General features: G+C 40.7%; 1 protein-coding gene across 5 annotated transcripts in view; it reads left to right on the top strand.

Moving 5' to 3' along the window:
- Positions 1 to 23,478, top strand: part of SYT16 (synaptotagmin 16) — a 259,391-nt gene that overhangs the window by 230,338 nt on the left and 5,575 nt on the right. For 3 of the 5 annotated variants that reach the window (XM_057544750.1, XM_028169216.2, XM_007192962.2), the window contains exons 5-7: positions 3,199 to 3,639; positions 6,952 to 7,141; positions 14,165 to 14,254. In XM_057544750.1, coding sequence (XP_057400733.1) covers positions 3,199 to 3,639; positions 6,952 to 7,141; positions 14,165 to 14,254 — 721 coding nt within the window. The remainder of the gene's footprint in view (positions 1 to 3,198; positions 3,640 to 6,951; positions 7,142 to 14,164; positions 14,255 to 23,478) is intronic. The other 2 variants (XM_028169217.2, XM_007192963.2) reach the window with 1 other exon arrangement.

Consider the following 23,478-nt stretch of genomic DNA (forward strand, 5'->3'; position numbering starts at 1 on the left):
GATTTTGAGTGCACAGAGAGGCAGCTGTCCCACTTTTCATCTCCGCTTTCCACTGATTAACTGATTGGCCTTGAGAAGTTAATTAAAATCTGCCAAATGGGGATAAAAATGAAGAGATTTTTGCCTTGCAGGAAGGTCAGATGGATTAGTGGTATGAACAGTACCCACAGGAGGAGCGCCTTTAGTTGCCTGGTGATAGGTAGAGTGTGTTGAAATAATTAATTGCTATAAAAATATCAGCCTTCACAAATCTTGGTCTCAGATCAGCCCAGGAAGGGACCACAAAGCCCAGTTTTCATGGACCACAACTTGGATTGTCCCCATCCAGAGCCTGGCCATTGCCTGGAGCTGTGTCTGATTCAAGTTTCGTAGGACAGTTATTTCAGACCCTTTCCGCAGGACTTCACCACAAACCTGCAGGTGGAGTGAGCATTTATCTGAACAGAGAGCCTGATAGATAAGTGGGAAGATGCTCATTAACTAGGATATTTTAACCTTGGCGTTGAAGTTGATGACAAAACTAGGGACTGTTAGTTAATATCAAGAGCAGGGGCCTAAAAGGATATGAAATTCAAAGTAGTGTGTGTTTCCAACTCCCATCTCCCATCTTATTCCCTCTTCATCTCACACACTTACTATACTTATAAATAGCTAGGGTGAAAGATTTGTGGGGGAAGAGGTAGACATCATGGTTCCCCATAAGGCTTGGGACTTTGGGCATTAATAGTGGCAAATCCTGGGTAATTCTGGCTGGGCATATGATATTGGGGGCAAGGAGTTAAGTTATTTAGCCATTCTAAGCCTTAGTTTCCTCTCCCATAAAAGGAAGATGTTGAAATACCTACCTCATTAGGTTAATATGAATGTCTAAAAAGATAATGTTTCTTAGCTGGATTTCCCAAAAGCAGAGCCTACTTTGTTAGGACATGCAATTCCAGGCGACAAGAGTGAGGGACGAGGAGAGTGAGGCAGGGAAGGGAGAGCCAGTATGAGAATGTGTAATGGAGTTGGCTACCACTAATTTTGACTTATGGCTTGCTCTTGTGGAACCATACCCTAAGAAGCTGTATAAACTAGTCTCAGGACATCTGTCCAAGGGGAGAAAAATTTATTGCATGGGGCATTAACACCACCCACCCTGCCCCCCGACTCTGGACTTCATATACATGAGTGCCAAGGAGGATTCTGTAAATTTCCAAGCCTTGATATCAAAGGAGAGGCCTGTGGTGGGAGCTGAGAGTTACCTTGCATGGGAGGGAGGCAAGACTTTGTTGGATTGTGCCAGGCAGAAGCCACTTAGAGCCCAGACAGCCTGGAGGGGAAAATGGAACAGGAGGGGAGGCCAAGAAGTTCTGAAGTGCATAAGAGTGGGCTTTTACTGTCCATAAAGGGTTTAGTGTGGTACCTGGCATAAGGGAGGGCTTAGTGGATGTTAGCTTTTATTACTTATGGTCCAGCAAGCAATATAGAGATGACCAAAGGTAGGCTAAAATAGATGGGAGTTTTAACGGAAGACTGTGACTTGATTTTTGAGTTGGCCTAACTCCTTGGAGACTTGCTTCTAATATTATATCTACACTAGTCAGTTGTATTCAGAAGTCTCTATAGCAACCACTTTTATCACTTGAAACTAGGTACCTCTGAATAGAAACACTCACACATGAATGCATGCTCAGAGGAAAGGATGTAAAAAGCTTCCCTTATTTTGCAAGAAGCCTAAATTTTCTTGGTAGACTAATGTGAATCTTAAGAGAGAGGGCAATTATTAGATGTCTACTATGTGTCAAGTCCTTCAATTTTCACAACAACCTTATAAAGTAGGTATCATCCCCCTTTTGCTGTTGAGGAAAACAGAAAGTGAGAAGGATTAAATAATTTGCCCAATGTCCTAAAGGTTGTAAGTGATAGACCTGGGATTCCTAAGCATGTCTCATTCCAGAACCTCGTACTTTCACCTAGATCTGTGGGAAAGTTTCATTGATGAACATGCATTTTTGAAGTGTATCATTATATTTATAAAAATAAAGAGTTCTTTGAATTAGCAAAGTTGGGGTTCAATTACATAAAGAAGAACTGCTTCTGATTTACAGTAAGAATCAAACCAAAGTTTAGTTATGAGTAATAGGCATGCCTTCAGAGGAAAAAATCAAATTATATAGACATTAGTAATAGTTTGTTAGGAGGTGGTTCATTATAGTAAAGTAAATGTAGTTCAGCTCAGTTTTCTCAGGGAGGTCATCGGATCTGACGGGCTGAGGTGAACTGCTGTCTAAAAGTGTATTTCATAATGAGGGGCCGTGTTTGAAAATAAGTGGCATAAGTCCAGTGATGGGAATAGATATCTATGGAGGCTGGTCTGAGCTGGGTATTTTCCCACATCTATTAAAACCTCACAACAACACTCTATCAAGCAGGTACCTTGATGCTCATTTTTCAACTGGAGTACAGAGAGACTGGCCTGTTTGGCCATGGCCAAAAAGCTAGTCAATGGTAGAGTTATGATTTCAACCCAGGTGTTCTGTCTCCAGGGTTTAGGATACCTTCCTAAACACTTGCTACTCCAAGAATGATTTGAGTCCAGCTGAGACATCCTTGTGGCCTGAGAAATGCAGAATCTCAGGCCTGACCCCAGTCCTACTGAATCAGAATTCCCAGATGATTCAAGTCCACTCGAATGTTTGAGAAGCTCTGCCCTGAACATTTTCTGCCACGTAGATTGAAAATCTACTGAAGGATCACCTGTCTGTGACCCCCATTAGGATCCTTATCTGCAGGAGGTCCTGGCTCAGAGAGCACAGGCCCAGGCTGAACCATTTCTCCTGGGGACTTGAGGAAGTTACCTTTTGGCAGTTGCATAATTGACTAGTTTTAGACTTAGTATCTCAGTTGGTTTCAATGATAATGGTCAATTGTGCTTTTTTGAGAGGCAGTGTAGAGGAAAGCACTTTGCAAAATATAAAAGCTTTGTTCATTCATTCCAAAAGCATTCATGAAGGCTTACCATGTGCCCAGTGTTGTACCCTCAAAGAATTCACAGTCCAGTGGAGAGAGAGACCAGGAAACAGACCTTTCTAATGTGTAGGGATATATGGTAACAGTCCAAAAGAATGAGGTTCTGAAGGAGCACAGAGGGGTACCATCTTTCCAAGATGTATTAGGCATTGTTCCGTTCCTAATCTTTCCCTCTGTCTGCAACAGGAACAGGACGGAACCAATTTTCAAGTGCCACCTGGGGTCCCGGAGCCCATCTCAAAATGTGGTGGCCTGGATGTCATCTTTGAATATAGAGCTGCCAGCCAGAAGCTCACAGTGACCATCGTAAGAGCACAGGGCCTCCCAGATAAGGACCGAAGTGGCATCAGCTCCTGGCAAGTGCATGTCGTGCTGCTGCCCAGTAAGAAACAGAGGGGCAGGACGAACATACAGAGAGGGCCCAACCCCGTCTTCAAGGAGAAAGTCACCTTCGCCAAGCTGGAGCCCAGAGATGTGCCTGCTTGTGCTGTCCGCTTCCGCCTGTACGCCACCCGCAAGATGACCTGGGAGAGAATGATGGGCGAGAGGCTCTTCTATCTCAGCCACCTGCACCAAGAAGGGGAAATGAAAGTGACTCTGGTTCTGGAGCCAAGAAGTAATATCAGTGTGAGTATGTTAAATGGTGCTGCTAATGATGCGCTACGTTTGAGGATCTGGAATTGTCAGCCCTTGATTTAGTACATTCAGCCCGTGAATTCAAACACCTTAATTTAATTTTCCATTTGGCTCTCTTCATCCTTCTGAGACATGATTTGCACTTCACGGTACAATGGGTTTTCTTTTTTGTGTGTGTGCCCTTAGTCGCTATAACCTGATGGATGTGTTCCCTGTGTTCCATTTTGGGAAATGACAGCAGCATTGTGAAGGAGGGAACGGGGAAACTGGGAGAGGTTTTTTGGCCGTCTCGTTAGTTGATAAGTGGTCCTACCACCCATCCCCCTGCCCTGACCCCAGCATGCATCATGATGTGTCTCAGAGATGATGGGACTTTCAAGGTGAGGTCCTTAACAGGTATGCCTGCCTAGGCTGCATAGGAAGCCCTGAACTCCAGCCGCTTCTAAGACCTTCCATTTATAGGACTGGGCTTCTCCCACATGCCCCGTCCTCTGTGTCCCTCAGGTTTCAAAATAATACAGCACAGCTTTTATGTCTACAAGATGGGTAACCCTCTCTTCCCGTGGGTTATATGTCATCCAGTGTGAGGATCTCCTTTTAAAAAGCACATAAAAGATCGGGTAACTATCTTGGGCTGTTGGACAAATCAGTCATCCATTCCAAAATGTTTGCTGAGTACCAATTATATGTCAGGTGCCGTATAGGTAGAGGGGGTGCAGGAAAGAACAAAACAGGTGATGCCCTCACGGAGCGTACAATCTGGTGGAGGAGGGTGGCAAAAGACAAACTGGGGTAGGCAAAGAGGGAGTAGCAGAGGCTGCTGCTGCTTTAGAAGGTCAGAGAAAGTATCTTTCAGGTGGTGATGCAAGAGAACTCAAGGAATCGAGGGAGCCAGACTGGGTGCCATGTGGAGGACAAGGACTCCAGACAGAGGGGCTGGCATACGCCGACATCAGGCGGTGGGAAGGAGCGTGACTTGTCTGAGGAAGGGGACAGGAGCCAGAAAGTCCAGAGTGCGCTGATGGGACATCCAGCCACTTACATTTTTAATAGATGTCTCAAAACTCATATCTCCAGACTCGAAATCCTGATTTTTGCCTCACTAAATCTATTTTACCTTCAGTCTTCCCATCTCGGTTAAAGGCAATCTCATACCTTTATTTGCTCAGGTCAAAAATCTTAAAAGTCACTTGTGACTTCTCTCCTTTCCACCTGAAATCCTACTGGCTCTATCTTGAAAATCTAACCAGAGCCTGACTCTCGGCTGGATTACTGAAATGGCCTTCTAGTCACCTCCCTGCTTCCACCTTTGCCCTCTATAGACTATTCCCAACACGCGGGCCAGAAGGAGCCATTTAAAACATTAGCCAGATCATGTCTCATCTCTGTTCAAATCCCTCTTTTTTCTTAAGCTCTGAGTAGAGTGTTTCTGAAATCCTGGGAAACAGAAGCCACAGGAGGTCAGAGGAATCCTGCACCATAAAGCATAGGGATAGGTATTATTACACCCCTGTTTCTCTGTGCCGGGCCCTGGGCCCTGTGCTGGGGGCACAGAGTTGAATGGGGGAAATGAGCCAGTGTGAAAGAACCTTGAAGGTAAAAATTCTCCCATTCACCAGTTATTTGTTGAGCATGATTATGAGCTACACACTGGGCTATGCCCTGTGGACTGAGGGATTTTTACAGTTGAGAATTTTTTTTTTTTTGGATTTGTTTGTCATTTTGCTATTTTTAAAGTATTTTATAGATTTCCCTCAATTATTTATTTATTTTTGGCTGCATTGGGTCTTTGTTGCTGCGCGCGGGCCTTCTCCAGTTGCGGTGAGCGGGGGCTACCCTTCGCTGCGGTGCGCAGGCCTCTCATTGCGGTGGCCTCTCCCATTGCAGAGCATGGGCTCCAGGCGCGTGGACCTCGGCAGTCGTGGCACGTGGGCTCAGCAGCTGCGGCTTGCGGGCCCAGAGCGCAGGCTCAGCAGTTGTGACTCACGGGCCCAGTTGCTCTGTGGCATGTGGGATCCTCCTGGACCAGGGCTCAAACCCACGTCCCCTGCATTGGCAGGAGGGTCCTCAAGCACTGCGCCACCAGGGAAGTCCCTAAGGTTGAGAATTTGATGCGAGAGGCAAGCTGTGCAGTGACAGGTGCCACAGTGGACACTTCTGCACAAGCCCAGGGGAGGGGGTGGCCCTCACCCCAAACTGGGCAAATATTTCATTGTTGGGTTATCACCATCCAGACAGCAGGGGCTATAAGGCATCTATCAAAACCACCTAGCCCTGTAGTTTACAAATTGTGTTCCATGAAAGCCTCCATGGGCTCTACAGGGATGTCCATGGCTTGGTAAACAGGGTAGTTTCCTAAGATGTGAAGAATATTTAATTTCTTTCAATGCATTTATTTATTGGGGTTCCTGATAAGAAGTTTTGGGAAATGATTGCAGATGTTGAGAAGAAAGGTTGGAGCAGTTGTGGGTCTGGGAGGCTGGCTGGCCTGCCCCTCAGGGTCCACTCGCACTCATGCTCCTTGAGCGAGAGTCAACGTCCTGATCTACTTTGCTTTCCTCCTCCCAATGTGTCTGGTGCATAGAGGTGGGTGCTTTAGAGAAGCGCATGCATGAATACATGACACAAAGTGTGGGCTCCCCTGGGCTCCCCTGGTACCTGCAAGGTCTCTAAGATGCACAGGCCACGTGTCAGCTTCCTCACTAAACAGTTGTAAAAGTGTTCACATTCAATATAATTCATCTCCTTAGGAAGAAAAAATGTAGCATCTGCCATAGTCCTGACAACCTGAAAAAGCAGAACCAGGGGCCAAATGTTCTATGGGGTGGTAGACGGCCAGTGGTCATTTCTTTTCTGGTGAAGACAAAATGCCTCCTGTATTGCTACATTCCTCAAGAGGCTGCAGAGAATAGAAGCAGAAGTCATGCCTGGAGTGGACGGGTTCCATATGGGTCTAATATAGACTCATAGAAATTTGGGTCTATATTAAGTGTCCTGTTAGCTCTCCATGTATCTTCCAGGGTTTGATTTACACTAGTAATAACATCGTTGTCCGTTTTGTCTTTAGAGAGGAAAGAGTGAATGGAGACAGCTCTTGAAACAAATATGTCTGCTAATAATGCAGGGGATCCCATCCAAAATTGTGCTCCCCAGGCCCTATTATCATTCATACCGAGTGCGCCATGAGTAATCTTTGGCAGCAGTGGAGACTGGGCCACAGTTTCACCAAACATAATATCGGCTTTCTGTAAGGGAGAGGAGTGCAGTGGGGCCAATGGATCCTTTGTTGTTCTTCTCCTCCAGAGTGGAGAGTCTCCGCTCAGCCCATCTGCAGTTTCTCACAGTGACAGTGCTTCATCCACGCAGTCGCTGTCGCATGGAGGGGCGCCAGAGCTGTTGGTGGGGCTGTCATACAATGCCACAACGGGGCGATTGTCCGTGGAGATGATCAAAGGCAGCCATTTCCGAAACCTCGCGGTTAACAGAGTGCCTGGTAAGTTCATGCCTGTACCCCCAGCTCTGGTCCTCCCAGAGGCAGGAAGAAGGCTGTGTCTGCTTTCATCTCAATTCTCTAACTTTTACAATAAAAATGATCTTGTTGTGACTTAGACACGTTTTTACCAAGTGATACCTCTGGATTTTTCAAATGCCTTTCTGTTTAATTAGATTGAAGCCTTCTTCGATATCTGGATGCATCTTGATACAAAATAGGCTGGCTTCTACGTGTAGATCGTTAAAGGAGAAAAAGAATGATGTCTTTTCAGCAACATAACATGTATGAACAATTCAAATCTGCTAATAGGTCCCAGGTCCTCAAATACGTTTAAAGAGACAGAGCTCAGTCTTTGGAGCCAGGCAGCTCTGGGATCTAATACCAGCTCTACTCATTTACCTGCTAGCTTTGCTCTGATCCTATACAATTTACCTCTCTTTTCTGAATCTCAGCAGACTCATCTGGAACAAAGGAATATTAATAGTACCTTTCTCATGGGTGGTTTTGGGGTTTAAATAAAATGATTTATGTAGAACATTCAGTGCCTGACACATAGTGAGCGTTCAAGAAATGTGAGTGGTTATGTGGTTGATGGTGGAGGAGGTGGAGCAGGAAGATGTGGGGCAATCCAGGCCTGACTCACCAGGGCAGCTTCTGAGGTCACACCTGGAAAGAGCAGCTCAAGACATACTCCCACAGCTGCTGTCCAGGGCTCAGGAAGCCAGAATAAAGATGCTGCAGCTGCTGCTGCCAAATTGCCTCTCAATACCCAAGAAGCTGGAGATTGAACCTTGGAATAATGCTGCTAAAAAATCAGCTCATCTTTAATGATCTTGCTTATCAGCAGAAACAGCTTAAGAAAGGGTGGGAAGGTGGTTTCTGCCTCACTTCTGCCTTCTGGCTCTCATGCAACCATATCTAATTTGAGGAATCTAATTTATATCTAGAATTCTAGCTGCAAGAGAGTCTGGAAAATGCTGTTGAAATTCCAGCCTTTTGAGTCCAAGAAGGTAAAATAGAAGTGGGTAGAGTGGAGTGTAAGTGAGGGTGTCCACCACAGGCAGCCAAAACTTACTGAAATAAGGACGAAGTCAGTAACAACATGATAGGCTTCAAGAGGCAATGGACTCCAGCCTCACATGTCAGCATCAGATGAAGAGCCAGCTGAGCTGGTAGAAAAAGGTCAGCTCCTACAACCAAATCTGGGCTCTCACTCCTTTTAGTCTTTAACTGTGCTGCCGCCCACAATGTCTCTGTTCAACAGTATCTTGTTAGTCTGTGTTAAAGGCATTAGAGCAAGTTAGTAAGGAAAGCCCAGCACTCTGGAGAACAGAAGAGACCACAGGCATAGGCCATATTCTGTATCGACGCTCAGAACCAGGTAAGAGCTATTTAAAATCCATAATAGGTGTTGATTATTAATTGCGTGGCTAGACTCTTTTTACCAGATACAGCTTTAAAAAAAAAAAAAAAAAGCTCTGGATTTACTAAAGATCTGGATTTACTGCTTTCCCTGCAGAGCCTTTTCTGATCTCTTTCCCTGTCTTCCTGAGATATGGTGAGATCTGAAAATTTTTCAGGGAAGAACATGGTGCAGCTGTAGAGAATGATGCGGAGGTGGATCACACAATCATGGCCTATTCCAGTCCATGCTGGGAGGCTTTAATTTGCATGCTGGGTCGTCCCAGGCGATACAGGGGAGAAGGACAGCATGGTGGCTAAGAAAGCATCAACTGGAGTGCGCCAATCTGAGGTCTTTGTCACTTACTAGGTGTGAGTTACTAAACTTTTTCGACTCTCAGTTTCCTCATCTGTAAAATGGGATCATAATAATATATACTTTCTAGATAGGGATACTACATATAAAGCTGTGATGTTGAGAATGGTGCTTGTGAAACTTCATGCATTTCTATATAAAAGAAAATATGCCAAAGAGGAAACTCTTATAACAAATATTTAAAACTGAGTAGGAAAAAAGGCAAGTCCTCATTCTGAAACTGATTTCATTCCAGAAGTTTAAGTCAGTTTGGCATTTACATGATTTTTCATAGAATAGTGCTACAGTTTAACTGACAAATGTAACTGACATGCTGTATCATTGCGACCAAAGTAATAGAAGACAGTGTTGCTGTGATGCTATTAATTAAAGCAGAAACCCAATAGTGAAGACAAAAGTTTTTTGTTTACATAGAATGCTGGTACTTGAGGAAAAGCCAGTTTAATTAGGAGGGGTTGAGAAAGTAGAAGCTTCTTTTGTGGAGATTCTGAAAGGGACCTCTTGGTACTTTCAAGGGCTTGAGATGTTGACGACATTGGTCCTTCATTATGTCTCACTTCCTTACACCACTAGCAGGACTTTGGCAGTCGTCAGGAAGGCTTAGGATACAATTTTAGTTCCCATATGGAAGAGAATAAGAGAGAGAAATGATGAGGGAACAATAGTTTTATGAGGTAACTGAGCAGCGTTGGAAGAAAGAGGGTGTGAAGGGGAGAGGATGTAAGCTGGAAGATGAATAGGCCTGGAGTGGGGAGTGGAGGAGGGAGATGGCGAAGTGCACTCATCTCCCTGGTGAAGGTGGAAGGAGGGCGGGCGGAGCCTCAGAGCCCTGTGTCATAGTGCACCCCAAGGGAGCTGCCTGCCAGGGGAAAGTCACCGGTAGAAACGTGTGTGAGGGTCACAAATCCTGTGCTTGAGACCCTCAGCTCAGACGCGGTGACCTCTTCTGCAGAAAGGGGACATCAATCTTGCCTTGCAGGCTGGCTATGATAATGTGAAGAATGGTTCTTAGGGAAGCCCAAAGGAAAAGAGGTTGAGCCTCTGGAGTGGGGACTTCTCCTCTCTAGAATATTGAAGGTGCTAAGTCTTGATGGAAAGAGAGAAAGGCTGGGATTTAGAAGAGAGAATCTTTTGCATCAAAATATATCATGAACCAAAAGATAACTGTGAACTTGCCAACTTGATCCAGCTAGATGACTATTCTGGTATTTTAAACTTTTCTTTCTAAGCAAGATAGAGGAGAGGTGGACAAATAATAGATGGAGTTCCTCTTCTCTTTTAGGGTCTTAGAAGAAATAAACCAATGAGATGTAAGCTCCCCTCCCGAGATTTCTGAGGCAAATCCTTGCGGGAGAAGTCTCAGTGAAAGGCAGGTTTTGCTCCGATGGGCAGGAGCTGGTGGGAGCATTCCTAGAGATGAGTCTCTACCACACCTTGCCCCGCCCCCCCTGCCCCCCACCCCAGAATGGTTAAAACTAAAAAGACAGATTCCCTCAAGTATTGGTGAGGTTGTGGAGAATACATTCTTAGTGGTTGTGTAAAATGGAATAACAGCTTTGGGAAGAGGCTTGGTAGTTTCTTATATAGGTAAACATGCACTGAAAATCCAGCAGTTCCATTCTTAGGCATTTACCCATAAGTTAAAAAAAAAAAACAGGAACAAGAATGTTTGTAGCAGCTTTACTCATAATATGGAAAAATTGCAAAGAGCCCTTATGTCCTCATGAATGAATAAACAAATTAAGATATATTTCCACAGTGGAATACTATTCAGCAATATAAAAGGAACGAAATTAACTGAGGCATTCAACAACATGGAGGAATCTCAAGATCACACTGAGTACCTACTGTACGATTCCATTTATATGAAGTTCTAAAACAGGCAAAACTTATTTACATATAGTGAAGAAAAGCAGAAGAGGAGTGGTTGCTTCAGGATTGGTATTGGTATCAAGATGGACTGGGCATGAACATGAGGGAATATTCTGGGGTGATGGACATATTCTATATTTTGATAGGGGTGTGGGTTAAATGGATGTTTGCATTTGTTAAAACTTACTGAATTGTACTAGGCTTTGTGCATTTCACTGCATGTAAATTTTACCTTATAATAGAAAAGAGCCATAAATTATTGAACTCTAGTTAATGAAACACATGCTGAAATGTTTAGGGGTAAAGAACGATGATGGCTACAGCTGTGATGGATTGATGGATAGATAGATGCATAGATATGTGAAAAAGCAAACGCTGTTAGCTCAGGCTACCATAACAGAAATACCATAGGTTGGGTGGCTTAGACAACAGAAATTTACTTCTCACAGTTCTGGAGGCTGGGAAGTTCAAGATTAAGGTTATCAGCTGATTTGGTTCCTGATGAGAACCCTCTTCCTGGTTTGTAGACAGACATCTTCTTGCTGTATCTTCACATGGCGGAGACAGAAAACATCTCTCTCATGTCTCTTCTTATAAGGGCACTAATCCCATTCATGAGGGCTCCACCCTCATGATCTAATTATCTCCCAAAGATCCCACATTCAAATAGCATCACATCGGGGATTAGGGCTTCAACATATGAATTTTGGGAGGATACATACATTCAGTCCATAGCATAAATGGAGAAAAATATAACAATTGAAGAATCTAGATGATGGGTATATGGGTATCCACTGTATAATTATTTTGAATTTTCAGCATATTTGAAAATCTGTTATAAAATGTTGTGCATGAAAATCTGGTCTGGTCTGGAATAGTTCAGCTGGGCCAGGTAGATAAAAATAAAACAAGAGTCTAGCCATTGATAGGGGCTACTGTGGTGGGCATTACATTTTTTTTTTTTTTAATTATGACATCTCAAGTTCCGACCTTATTCCCTTGACTCAGTTTTGGATGGAATAGACAGGGTACCAAGCAAATGAACCTGTGGGCATCTTCTGTAGCATCCTCCATAAACCACATCCATCCCAAGACAAAGTATGTGGTTGGGCATTTCTTTATTTCTAACTTTAACCTTTTCTCTATTCATCAGACAGATAGATAGATAGAAAGGTAGGTAGGTTTTTATACCTCCCTCCCTCCCTCCCTTTCTTCCTTCCTTCATTACTTTCATTCTGGTGAAAATGCCCGTATTATAAAAATTTAAATATGTATATATATATTTCAAATCCTAGGACGGCTAGGGAAGATAAAATAGGCTATTTGAAAATTACTGAAACTATTCCATAGACCCTATTCAGAAACAATATATAAGCAAGTTAACAAAATGAACTAATCTTAGCTCAAGTCAGGTAACAGTGTGCCAAGAGCCATTCCAGGCACTTTCAAGGTAAAATCTCACTTAGTACATGTGGTCAGTGTTGTCATTATTGCTGTTAAGATGGTACAGGCTAGTCTACAAATCCGATGGCAAGGGGTAGTCTCCACATCTGTACATGGCAGATGGCCCAGGTGAAAAAGCCTCTTATTGTGCCTGCTAGACATCTGAAATCCTGGTAGACTTTTTTTTTTTTTTTTCATTTATTTGTGATCTGATCTTTATGATTTCTTTTTTATTTTTTTTATTTATTTTTTAACATCTTTATTAGAGTATCATTGCTTTATAATGGTGTGTTAGTCTCTGCTTTATAACAAAGTGAATCAGTTATACATATACATATGTCCCCATATCTCTTCCCTCTTGCATCTCCCTACCTCCCACCCTCCCTATCCCACCCTCCCTATCCCACCCCTCTAGGTGGTCACAAAGCATCGAGCTGATCTCCCTGTGCTGTGCAGCTGCTTCCCACTAGCTATCTATTTTACATTTGGTAGTATATATATGTCCATGCCACTCTCTCACTTTGTCCCAGCTTACTCTTTCCCCTCCCAGTATCCTCAAGTCCATTCTCTAGCAGGTCTGCATCTTTATTCCCATCTTACCCCTAGGTTCTTCTGACCATTTTCTTTTTCTTTTTTAGATTCCATATATATATGTGTTAGCATACGGTATTTGTTTTTCTCTTTCTGAGTTACTTCACTCTGTATGACAGTCTCTAGGGCCATCCACCTCACTACAAATAACTCAGTTTAGTTCCTTTTTATGGCTGAGTAATATTCCATTGCTGATACACATTTACAGAAGCTTTTGAAAAACTTACCATTGAGAATTAGAAACATTTGATTATCTTTTGAATTCGGCTTCATGGGAAAGCAATTCACTAACAATTTAGCAGCTCTGTTCTGTTCTTTTCCTGGGCTTGCCACCCAGTTACTGTGTGGCCTTGACATTTGATTTAACCTCTCTGAATTTAATTTCTTTCCCTATTAAATAAGGTTAACTAGTTAATAATACTGATACAAGTCTACGTTTTTTAAAAAAAATGTTATCTGTTCTGTTGGCAGGTTCTCTTTCTCCGTCCTTCTACAATGCATTACTGCACTGTGTATATATACACCCATATAATGGTCCTTGTCAAAAACTATCATTAAGATGTCCCCTCCAGTTAAGTTAAAAACAACAAGTTCCCCAGCCTCTCAGCATGTGCATGATTAGCCACGTGTGATAATTACATCCCAAATGATAATACTTACAGCAGCAGCATATTAACCTTGTTAGGTACTCACAATAGAGACTAGAGGAAGGAAAAACAAAAAAGCAAATCAAGCTGGCTCGGGTTTAGTGTGAAGAACAAGTGGGATGCAGGGGGTTACACTCTACAGATGAAAGACAGGGAAAAAAGGACTACATGGAAATGAACAGATATAGGACATACCACCTTCTTTTAAAGCTAAGTATAGCGAGTACTTACTAATAGCCATTATGTGCTTAGAATTAAGGCCAATTCATATGAAGATTTGTATGTGGCAATAACTTATTGATTGCATATGGGATATTCCTATACTTACATCATCTCATTAATTCTCACAACAATATCAAAGTTAGAAAATCTGAAAAGCAACAGGGGAGAAAATACAGTTACCATGGTATGTGAGTTATATCTCAATAATGCTGCTTTTAAAAAAAAACACAGCTTTCTGCAGAAGAATGACAGTCAGACGGAGGACAGGCTTATTCACAGCAACGATAGAAGGCTGAGGACAGGCTTATTCACAGCAACGATAGAAGGCTGAGGACAAGGGGAGAATATCATCAAAGAGAAAAAAATACTCTCAACTTACTATTCTTTTCGAGTGAAGGAAGAATAAAGATCTTTTTCACAAAGTTTGAAAGGGTTTATCAGTGGAAGAGCTACTAACTGATGTTATTTCAGGGAGAAGGAAATCGAACTTAGAAGGAAGTAGTGAAGTGCAAGAAAGGAAAATGAACAACAAGAACAAAACAGATCAACATGTAGGTAAAGGTAAGCATGTATAAATTGCGTAAAGCAGAAACAGCAATAGAAGGAAACATACCTAATGTTGGGACTACAACAAAAACGTAGAAATGAAATTCCAGGCAGGAATAACATGAAGGATGTGAAGGGGAGATGGAAATCAGAGAATTCTAAGGTACTTATGTTGCTTAAAAAGAGGGTAGAGGTATTGATTCATTTTAGACATTAAGTCAAGTGTACATGTTAACATTTCCAACTTTCAAACCAGTAGAGAGGCTAAATTAGAATAAAGAAAATTCAGTTAATCCAATAGAAAGCAGAAAGAGATATTTAAAAGCCTAGAAAATGCAGAGTAGATAGCACAAACCAAAACAATAAAAATAAATCAAAACATATCAGTGATCATAATAAATGTAAAGGGACTAAGACTGCTATGTAAAAGGTAGATATAACATTAGATTAATATTTCTCTTCCTCCCAATCTCTCCCTGTCCCCCTCCTCACATACTCTCACATATACTGCAGTTTATATTGGGCCCACATAGCCTCACAATGTATAAGAAAAAGAAATACTAATTACCAACAAATTGGGCTTAGTTCAGGAATGCAAGAATGACTTAATATTAGGAAAATCTAGTGCAGTTCACATACCAATTGATTTATGAGAAAACCTGATCATGTCAATAGTTGCAAAAGAAGCTCTTGATAAAATGCACTATCCATTATTGATAAAAATAACTCAAAGCAGAGGAATAATAGAAGGTGTATGCGTATAGGCTAGGCTATGATGCAATGACAAATTCTGCAAAGTTCGTGGCTTAACAGCAAAGATTTCTTTCTCCCTTGCATCACAGTCCAAAGTAAAGCAGGTGACTCTCCTCTAAGCTGTGACTAAGGCATACAGGTTCTTTCCATTTAATGAGGTGATAATATTATATTCAAAATGTGACCTGCTTTGTTGTCATGGAAGGGGAAGAGACGGGGGAGTGGTTGCCTATAACTGTGATTGAAGGTGATATTTACCACTTCTCATATTCTGTTATTCAGACCTCAGTCACATGGCTCAGTCAACTAAAATCTGGTGTGAAGCCTACATCCATAATTTGATACTTGACCTGAGTCACTATCACATTATTCCCCTAAGAAGGTTTACTGGGCCTTTGTTGTTTGAAGCCTTTTAAAATCCGTCTCTTACTGTTTGGAGGTCTGGAAGCAAGGAATTTTTCCAACCACAGAAAGGTCTGAATTTCAGGATTCTCTTTTTCCTTGCACATTGGTCAGTTCTTTCTCAAGCTTACTTTTCATCCTCACCCCCCAAATAAAGCCAGTAGTACGAATACACACTTCTAACATTCTGTTTTTCAGTCTGTTTCCTTAGTTCTATAAACATTAGGCATATGCTCTTCCTTCCAAGTTATAGCAGATGTTGGCTTTACTATCACATAATATTGATTATGGATCTCCATTGTTCTAGCCTCTGATATTAGTTTCTTCATCACCTGGCACCCAACTTCTAGGCCAGTGGTCATTCTTGTGTTTTTATTTTGGTAGCATTCCAGTTCAGATTACCAGTTACTATATCAGTCAGATTTTGTCAGGAAAATACAAAATAGGTATTTTGAGTCAGAAGTTGTTTCTTATGGGTTTTAAGCACGGGAAGCCTTGTGATAAAGGCCAGGAAATCCAGAAGTATAGGCATCACAGGAAAGATGCCAGTATGATCTGAGCTGTGTACATATGAAAGGGATGATTCTCATAAGGATGTTTGAACACCATGGGTGAGAACCCTAATTTGCCATCTGCTTGCTAATGCCTGTACACATGCCTGCAACTGGCACTAGAGGGCTGTGGCACCCCTTTCCTTCTACTTACCAGTCTCATACAAGTCGCTTTCATTAGTGGATTTTAACTGGGATCTTACTGCAAGAGATTCAGGGGAATGTAATTTTATGTTTTGTAAGGGAAAGAGCTTAGAAAGGTAGAAATGGTATTAAATATCAACAACTAGTTTGTGGTATGGAAGGGAACTTGCTTAACCTTGATAGTGGGTGTTTTAAGAAAATAGACACTAGCCAACATTCTTAATCCTGAAATCCCCTCAAAGTCAAGAACGAAGTAAGGCTTCCCGCTGGCATCACTCTCACTCAACATTAGACTGGAAACTCAAGGCAATTCAGTAGAATAAGAAAAAGAAATAAAAATTTAAAGCTTGAGAGGAGGAAACAAAACTGCCATTATTTGTAGAAAATATGATTGTCTACATTAAAAATACAAGAAAACCTACAAATTTAAACTAATAACATTTTTTAAAAATGCAAACTTGTTTTCTAATACATCAATGACAGTTAGAAAGTGGAGTTTTAACACATGGATATTTACAAAAGTAACAGTACCTATGGTACCAAAGGATAACATTAATAAAAGATGAGTAAGAAAATTATTTTAAAAATCACAACACTGTTTGAAAGACACAAAAGAAAACTAAATAGTTAGATAAACCATGTTCATTGTTTAGAATAATCAATACTGTGAAAATAACAGCTTTCCCAAGTTAATCTATATACCCAGTACGATCCCAATCAAAATCCTCACAGATTTTTTTTTTTGGTGTATTTTTCTTTTTTAAAAAAAAGCTTGACAAACTGGTTCTCAAATTCATATGCAAGAGCCAATTAAACGAAGCAAGAGCTTAAAATAACTAAAATAGCTTTTAAAAAGATGATAGAAGGATTCTGAGCAGATCAAAATATATTCTAAAATGATAATAAGTATTATCAAGTTAGGGGAAGGACACTAAAGCTGGACACGATATCTGATCGACATTATATTACAAATCAGCTGGGAGATAATGGGCTATTAAATGAATAATGCTTCCCATATAGGAAAAAATAATTAGATCCCTACTTTATACCACACACAAAGATCAGTTTAAGGTGGATTGAAGATCAGATGTGGAAAACAAACTCTTAAGACTCATAGGAGAAATGTGGAAGACTGTTGGGTTTGGGTAGGATTTCTTAAACAATTTTTTAAAATATGTCAACTGAAAAAGAAAACATTGATAAATCTGACTCCACAAAAATTTAAAGCATTTATACTACAAAAGTTACTACACAGAGGAAAAGGATAAGTTACAGGCAGGGAGAAGATATTAGCAATAAAAATAACAAGATTTTGTCTCTAGAATTTGTAAAGAGCCAGTAATCTACTCCTAGGTATGTATTAGAGAAATTCTCAAATATTGGTACAATGTAAAATATAGAAAAATGTTCACTGAAATCTTTTCACTTCTTGGTTATTATAAGCAATTAAAATGTCCATTAATTAAGATTATGAATAAATAAATTGTGGTTTATTAATATACTGGAACACTCTACAGCACTTGAATCACAGGTGTATATATAATATAGGTAATATAAAAAATTTAATGCTGAATGCAAAAAAGGCAAGTTTTGGGAGGACATACAGTAAAACGTTAAATACTTTTTAAATGTGCAGAATACTGTTAAGTATATTTTGGATATCTTTATTTACAGCTATTTATATAGTGAAAGGCTAAAAACATACATGAAGATGACGAGCTACAAATCCAGGAGAGGAATTACCTTTAGTGATAGAGGAAACCAAACAGGATCTAGGAGGGATACTCAAGGATCTTCAATTATAACACTTTATTTCCTAAAAATCAAACAAAAAGCAAAAAGGTCCATAGTAAATACGACAAATGCTAAATATCACAAGTCTGCATACTTGGATATGTGTACTATTATTCTCTCATGTATATTGAAAATATTTTATAATTATGAATACATTAGAAGCTAAGGGGAGGTTAAATGACCAAATTCTTTCCCTTACCCAGAGAATTGTGGTGCCTCACTCCCAACCCCTCCCCAAGGCTGAGTCTATTACAATTGGTAGACCGTCATGCTGCCCACTGGCAGGTGTCTTACATGAGCTATTTAACTAACTATTGTGGTTAGTTAAATAGTTAGGTATTATATTGTTTCTTTGGAAAAATGACTTCTGAGTCCCAAATGACATACTTTTGTGCCATGATATATTGGAGATATTTTACTGTCATAATTTTTTTGATGCATGTGGTATCTTCCTTTATGGAGAAAGAGACAAGTGACCCATAGAGCAGTTGGCAGGGTGGGTCAGAAGAACAGCATCCAGGACGATCTAGGGATTGTGACCCATTCAGCCTGTTGATGATGGTTTTGACACCAAGAGGCGTCTGAATCATCAGCAGAAGATAAAATACTGCTTAGTGGGAGGAGGAACCAAGATGGCGGAATAGAAGGACGTGCTCTCACTCCCTCTTGCGAGAACACCAGAATCACAACTAACTGCTGGACAATCATCAGCAGGAAGACACTGGAACTCACCAAAAAAGATACCCCACATCCAAAGACAAAGGAGAAGCCACAATGAGACGGTAGGAGGGGCGCAATCACAGTAAAATCAAATCACATAACTGGTGGGTGGGTGACTCACAGACTGGAGAACATTTATACCACAGAAGTCCACCCACTGGAGTGAGGGTTCTGAGCCCCACATCACGCTTCCCAACCTGGGGGTCCAGCAACGGGAGGAGGAATTCCTAGAGAATCAGACTTTGAAGCCTAGTGGGAATTGATTACAGGACTTCGACAGGACTTGGAGAAACAGAGACTCCACTCTTCGAGGGCACACACAAAGTAGTGTGTGCATCAGGACCCAGGGGAAGGAGCAGTGACCCCAGGGGAGACTGAACCAGACCTACCTGCTAGTGTTGGAGGGTCTCCTGCAGAGGCCGGCGGGGGGCGCTGTGGCTCACGGTGGGGACAAGGAAACTGGCAGCAGAAGTTCTGGGAAGTACTCCTTGGTGTGAGCCCTCCTAGAGTCTGTCATTAGCCCCACTAAAGAGCCCAGGTCGGCTCCAGTGTTGGGTTGCCTGAGGCTAAACAACCAACAGGGAGGGAACCCAGCCCCACCCATCAACAGTCAAGTGGATTAAAGTTTTACTGAGCTCTGCCCACCAGAGCAACAGTCAGCTCTACCCACCACCAGAGCCTCCCATCAAGCCTCTTAGATAGCCTCATCCACCAGAGGGCAGACAGCAGAAGCAAGAAGAACTACAGTCCTGCAGCCTGTGGAACAAAAACCACATTCACAGAAAGATAGACAAGACGAAAAGGCAGAGGGCTACATACCAGATGAAGGAACAAGATAAAACCCCAGAAAAACAACAAAATGGAGTGGAGATAGGCAACTTTCCAGAAAAAGAATACAGAATAATGATAGTGAAGATGATCCAGGACCTCAGAAAAGAATGGAGGCAAAGATCGAGAAGATGCAAGAAATGTTTAACAAAGACCTAGACGAATTAAAGAACAAACAAACAGAAATGAACAATACAATAACTGAAATGAAAACTACACTAGAAGGAATCAATAGCAGAATAACTGAGGCAGAAGAACTGATAAGTAACCTGGAAGACAGAATGGTGGAATTCACTGCTATGGAACAGACTAAAGAAAAAAGGATGAAAAGAAATGAAGACAGCCTAAGAGACCTCTGGGACAACATTAAACACAACAACATTTGCATTATAGGAGTCCCAGAAGGAGAAGAGAGAGAGAAAGGACCAGAGAAAATATTTGAAGAGATTATAGTCAAAACCTTCCCTAACATGGGAAAGGAAAGAGCCAACCAAGTCCAGGATGCACAGAGAGTCCCATACAGGATAAACCCAAGGAGAAATACGCTGAGACACGTAGTAATCAAATTGGCAAAAATTAAAGACAAAGAAAAATTACTGGAAGCAGCAAGGGAAAAACGACAAATAACATACAGGGGAACTCCCATAAGGTTAACAGCTGATTTCTCAGCAGAAACTCTACAAGCCAGAAGGGAGTGGCATGATATACTTAAAGTGATGAAAGGGAAGAACCTACAACCAAGATTACTCTGCCCAGCAAGGATGTCATTCAGAATTAAAGGAGAAATCAAAAGCTTTACAGACAAACAAAAGCTAAGAGAATTCAGCACCACCAAACCAGCTCCACAACAAATGCTAAAGGAACTTCTCTAAGTGGGAAACACAAGAGAAGAAAAGGACCTACAAAAACAAACCCAAAACAATTAAGAAAATGGTCATAGGAACATACATATCGATAATTACCTTAAACGAGAATGGATTAAATGCTCCAACCAAAAGACACAGGCTTGCTGAATGGATACAAAAACAAGACCCATCTATATGCTGTCTACAAGAGACCCACTTTAGACCTAGGGACACATACAGCCTGAAAGTGAGGGGATGGAAAAAGATATTCATTGCAAATGGAAATCAAAAGAAAGCTGGAGTAGCTATACTCATATCAGGTAAAATAGACTTTAAAATAAAGAATGTTACAAGAGACAAGGAAGGACACTACATAATGATCAAGGGATCAATCCAAGAAGAAGATATAACAATTATAAATATATATGCACCCAACATAGGAGCACCTCAATACATAAGGCAACTGCTAACAGCTATAAAAGAGGAAATCGACAGTAACACAGTAATAGTGGGGGACTTTAACACCTCACTTACACCAATGGACAGATCATCCAAAATGAAAATAAATAAGGAAACAGAAGCTTTAAATGACACAATAGACCAGCTAGATTTCATTGATATTTATAGGACATTCCATCCAAAAACAGCAGATTACACTTTCTTCTGAAGTATGCACGGAACATTCTCCAGGATAGATGATATCTTGGGTCACAAATCAAGCTTCAGTAAATCTAAGAAAATTGAAATCATATCAAGCATCTTTTCTGACCACAACGCTATGAGATTAGAAATGAATTACAGGGAAAAAAACGTAAAAAACACAAACACATGGAGGCTAAACAGTACGTTGCTAAATAACCAAGAGATCACGGAAGAAATCAAAGAGGAAATCAAAAAATAACTGGAGACAAAAGACAGTGAAAAAAAGACGATCCAAAACCTATGGGATGCAGCAAAAGCAGTTCTAAGAGGGAAGTTTATAGCTATACAAGCCTACCTCAAGAAACAAGAAAAATCTCAAGTAAAAAATCTAACCTGACACCTAAAGGAACTAGAGAAAGAAGAACAAACAAAACCCAAAATTAGCAGAAGGAAAGAAATCATAAAGACCAGAGCAGAAATAAATGAAATAGAAACAAAGAAAACAATAGCAAAGATCAATAAAACTAAAAGCTGATTCTTTGAGAAGATAAACAAAATTGATAAACCATTAGCCAGACTCATCAAGAAAAAGAGGGAGAGGACTCAAATCAATAAAATTAGAAATGAAGAAGGAGAAGTTACCACAGACACCACTGAAATACAAAGCATCCTAAGAGACTACTACAGGCAACTCTATGCCAATAAAATGGACAACCTGGAAGAAATGGAAAAATTCTTAGAAAGGTATAACCTTCCAAGGCTGAACCAGAAAGAAACAGAAAATATGAACAGACCAATCACAAGTAATGAAATTGCAACTGTGACTAAAAATCTTCCAACAAACAAAAGTCCAGGACCAAATGGCTTCACAGGTGAATTCTGTCAAACATTTAGAGAAGAGCTAACACCCATCCTTCTCAAACTCTTCCAAAAAATTTCAGAGGAAGGAACACTCCCAAACTTATTCTTTGAGGCCACCATCACCCTGATACCAAAACCAGACAAAGATACTACAAAAAAAATTACAGACCAATATCACTGATGAATATAGATGCAAAAATCCTCAACAAAATGCTAGCAAACAGAATCCAACAACACATTAAAAGGATCATACACCACGATCAAGTGGATTTATCCCAGGGATGCAAGGATTCTTCAGTATATGCAAATCAATCAATGTGATACACCATATTAACAAATTGAAGAAGAAAAACCATATGATCATCTCAATAGATGCAGACAAAATTCAACATCAATTCTTGATAAACACTCTCCAGAAAGTGGGCATAGAGGGAACCTACCTCAACATAATAAAGGCCATATACGACAAACCCACAGCAAACATCATTCTCAATGGTGAAAAACTGAAAGCATTTCCTCTAAGGTCAGGAATGAGACAAGGATGTCCACTCTCACCACTGTTAGTCAACATAGTTTTGGAAGTCCTAGCCATGGCAATCAGAGAAGAACAAGATACAAATTGGAAAAGAAGAAGTAAAACTGTCACTGTTTGCAGATGACATGATACTATACATAGAGAATCCTAAAAATGCCACCAGAAAACTACTAGAGCTAATCAATGAATTTGGTAAAGTTGCAGGATACAAAATTAATGCACAGAAATCTCTTGCATTCCTATACACTAATGATGAACAATCTGAAAGAGAAATTATGAAAACACTCCCATTTACCATTGCAACAAAAAGAATAAAATACCTAGGAATAAACCTGCCTAGGGAGACAAAAGACCTGTATGCAGAAAAGTATGAGACACTGATGAAAGAAATTAAAGATGATACCAACAGATGGAGAGATATACCATGTTCTTGGATTGGAAGAATCAATATTGTGAAAATGACTATACTACCCAAAGCAATCTACAGATTCAAGGCAATCCCTATCAAATTACCAATGGCATTTTTTTACAGAACTAGAACAAAAAGTCTTAAAATTTGTATGGAGACACAAAAGACCCCGAATAACCAAAGCAGTCTTGAGGGAAAAAAACGGAGCTGGAGGAATCAGACTCCCTGACTTCAGACTATACTACAAAGCTACAGTAATCAAGACAATATGGTACTGGCACAAAAACAGAAATATAGATCAGTGGAACAAGATAGAAAGCCCAGAGATAAACCCACACACCTATGGTCCACTAATCTATGACAAAGGAGGCAAAGATATACAATGGAAAAAAGACAGTCTCTTCAATAAGTGGTGCTGGGAAAACTGGACAGCTACATGTAAAAGAATGAAATTAGAACACTCCCTAACACCATGCACAAAAATAAACTCAAACTGGATTAGAGACCTAAATGTAAGACTGGACACTGTAAAACTCTTAGAGGAAAACATAGGAAGAACACTCTTTGACATAAATCAGAGCAATATCTTTTTTGATCCACCTCCTAGAGTAATGGAAATAAAAACAAAAATAAACAAATGGGACCTAATGAAACTTCAAAGCTTTTGCACAGCAAAGGAAACCATAAACAAGACAAAAAGACAACCCTCAGAATGGGAGAAGATATTTGCAAATGAATCAGTGGACAAAGGATTA

This window comes from Balaenoptera acutorostrata, chromosome 3, assembly GCF_949987535.1.
Source record: "Balaenoptera acutorostrata chromosome 3, mBalAcu1.1, whole genome shotgun sequence".
Taxonomy (NCBI): domain Eukaryota; kingdom Metazoa; phylum Chordata; class Mammalia; order Artiodactyla; family Balaenopteridae; genus Balaenoptera; species Balaenoptera acutorostrata.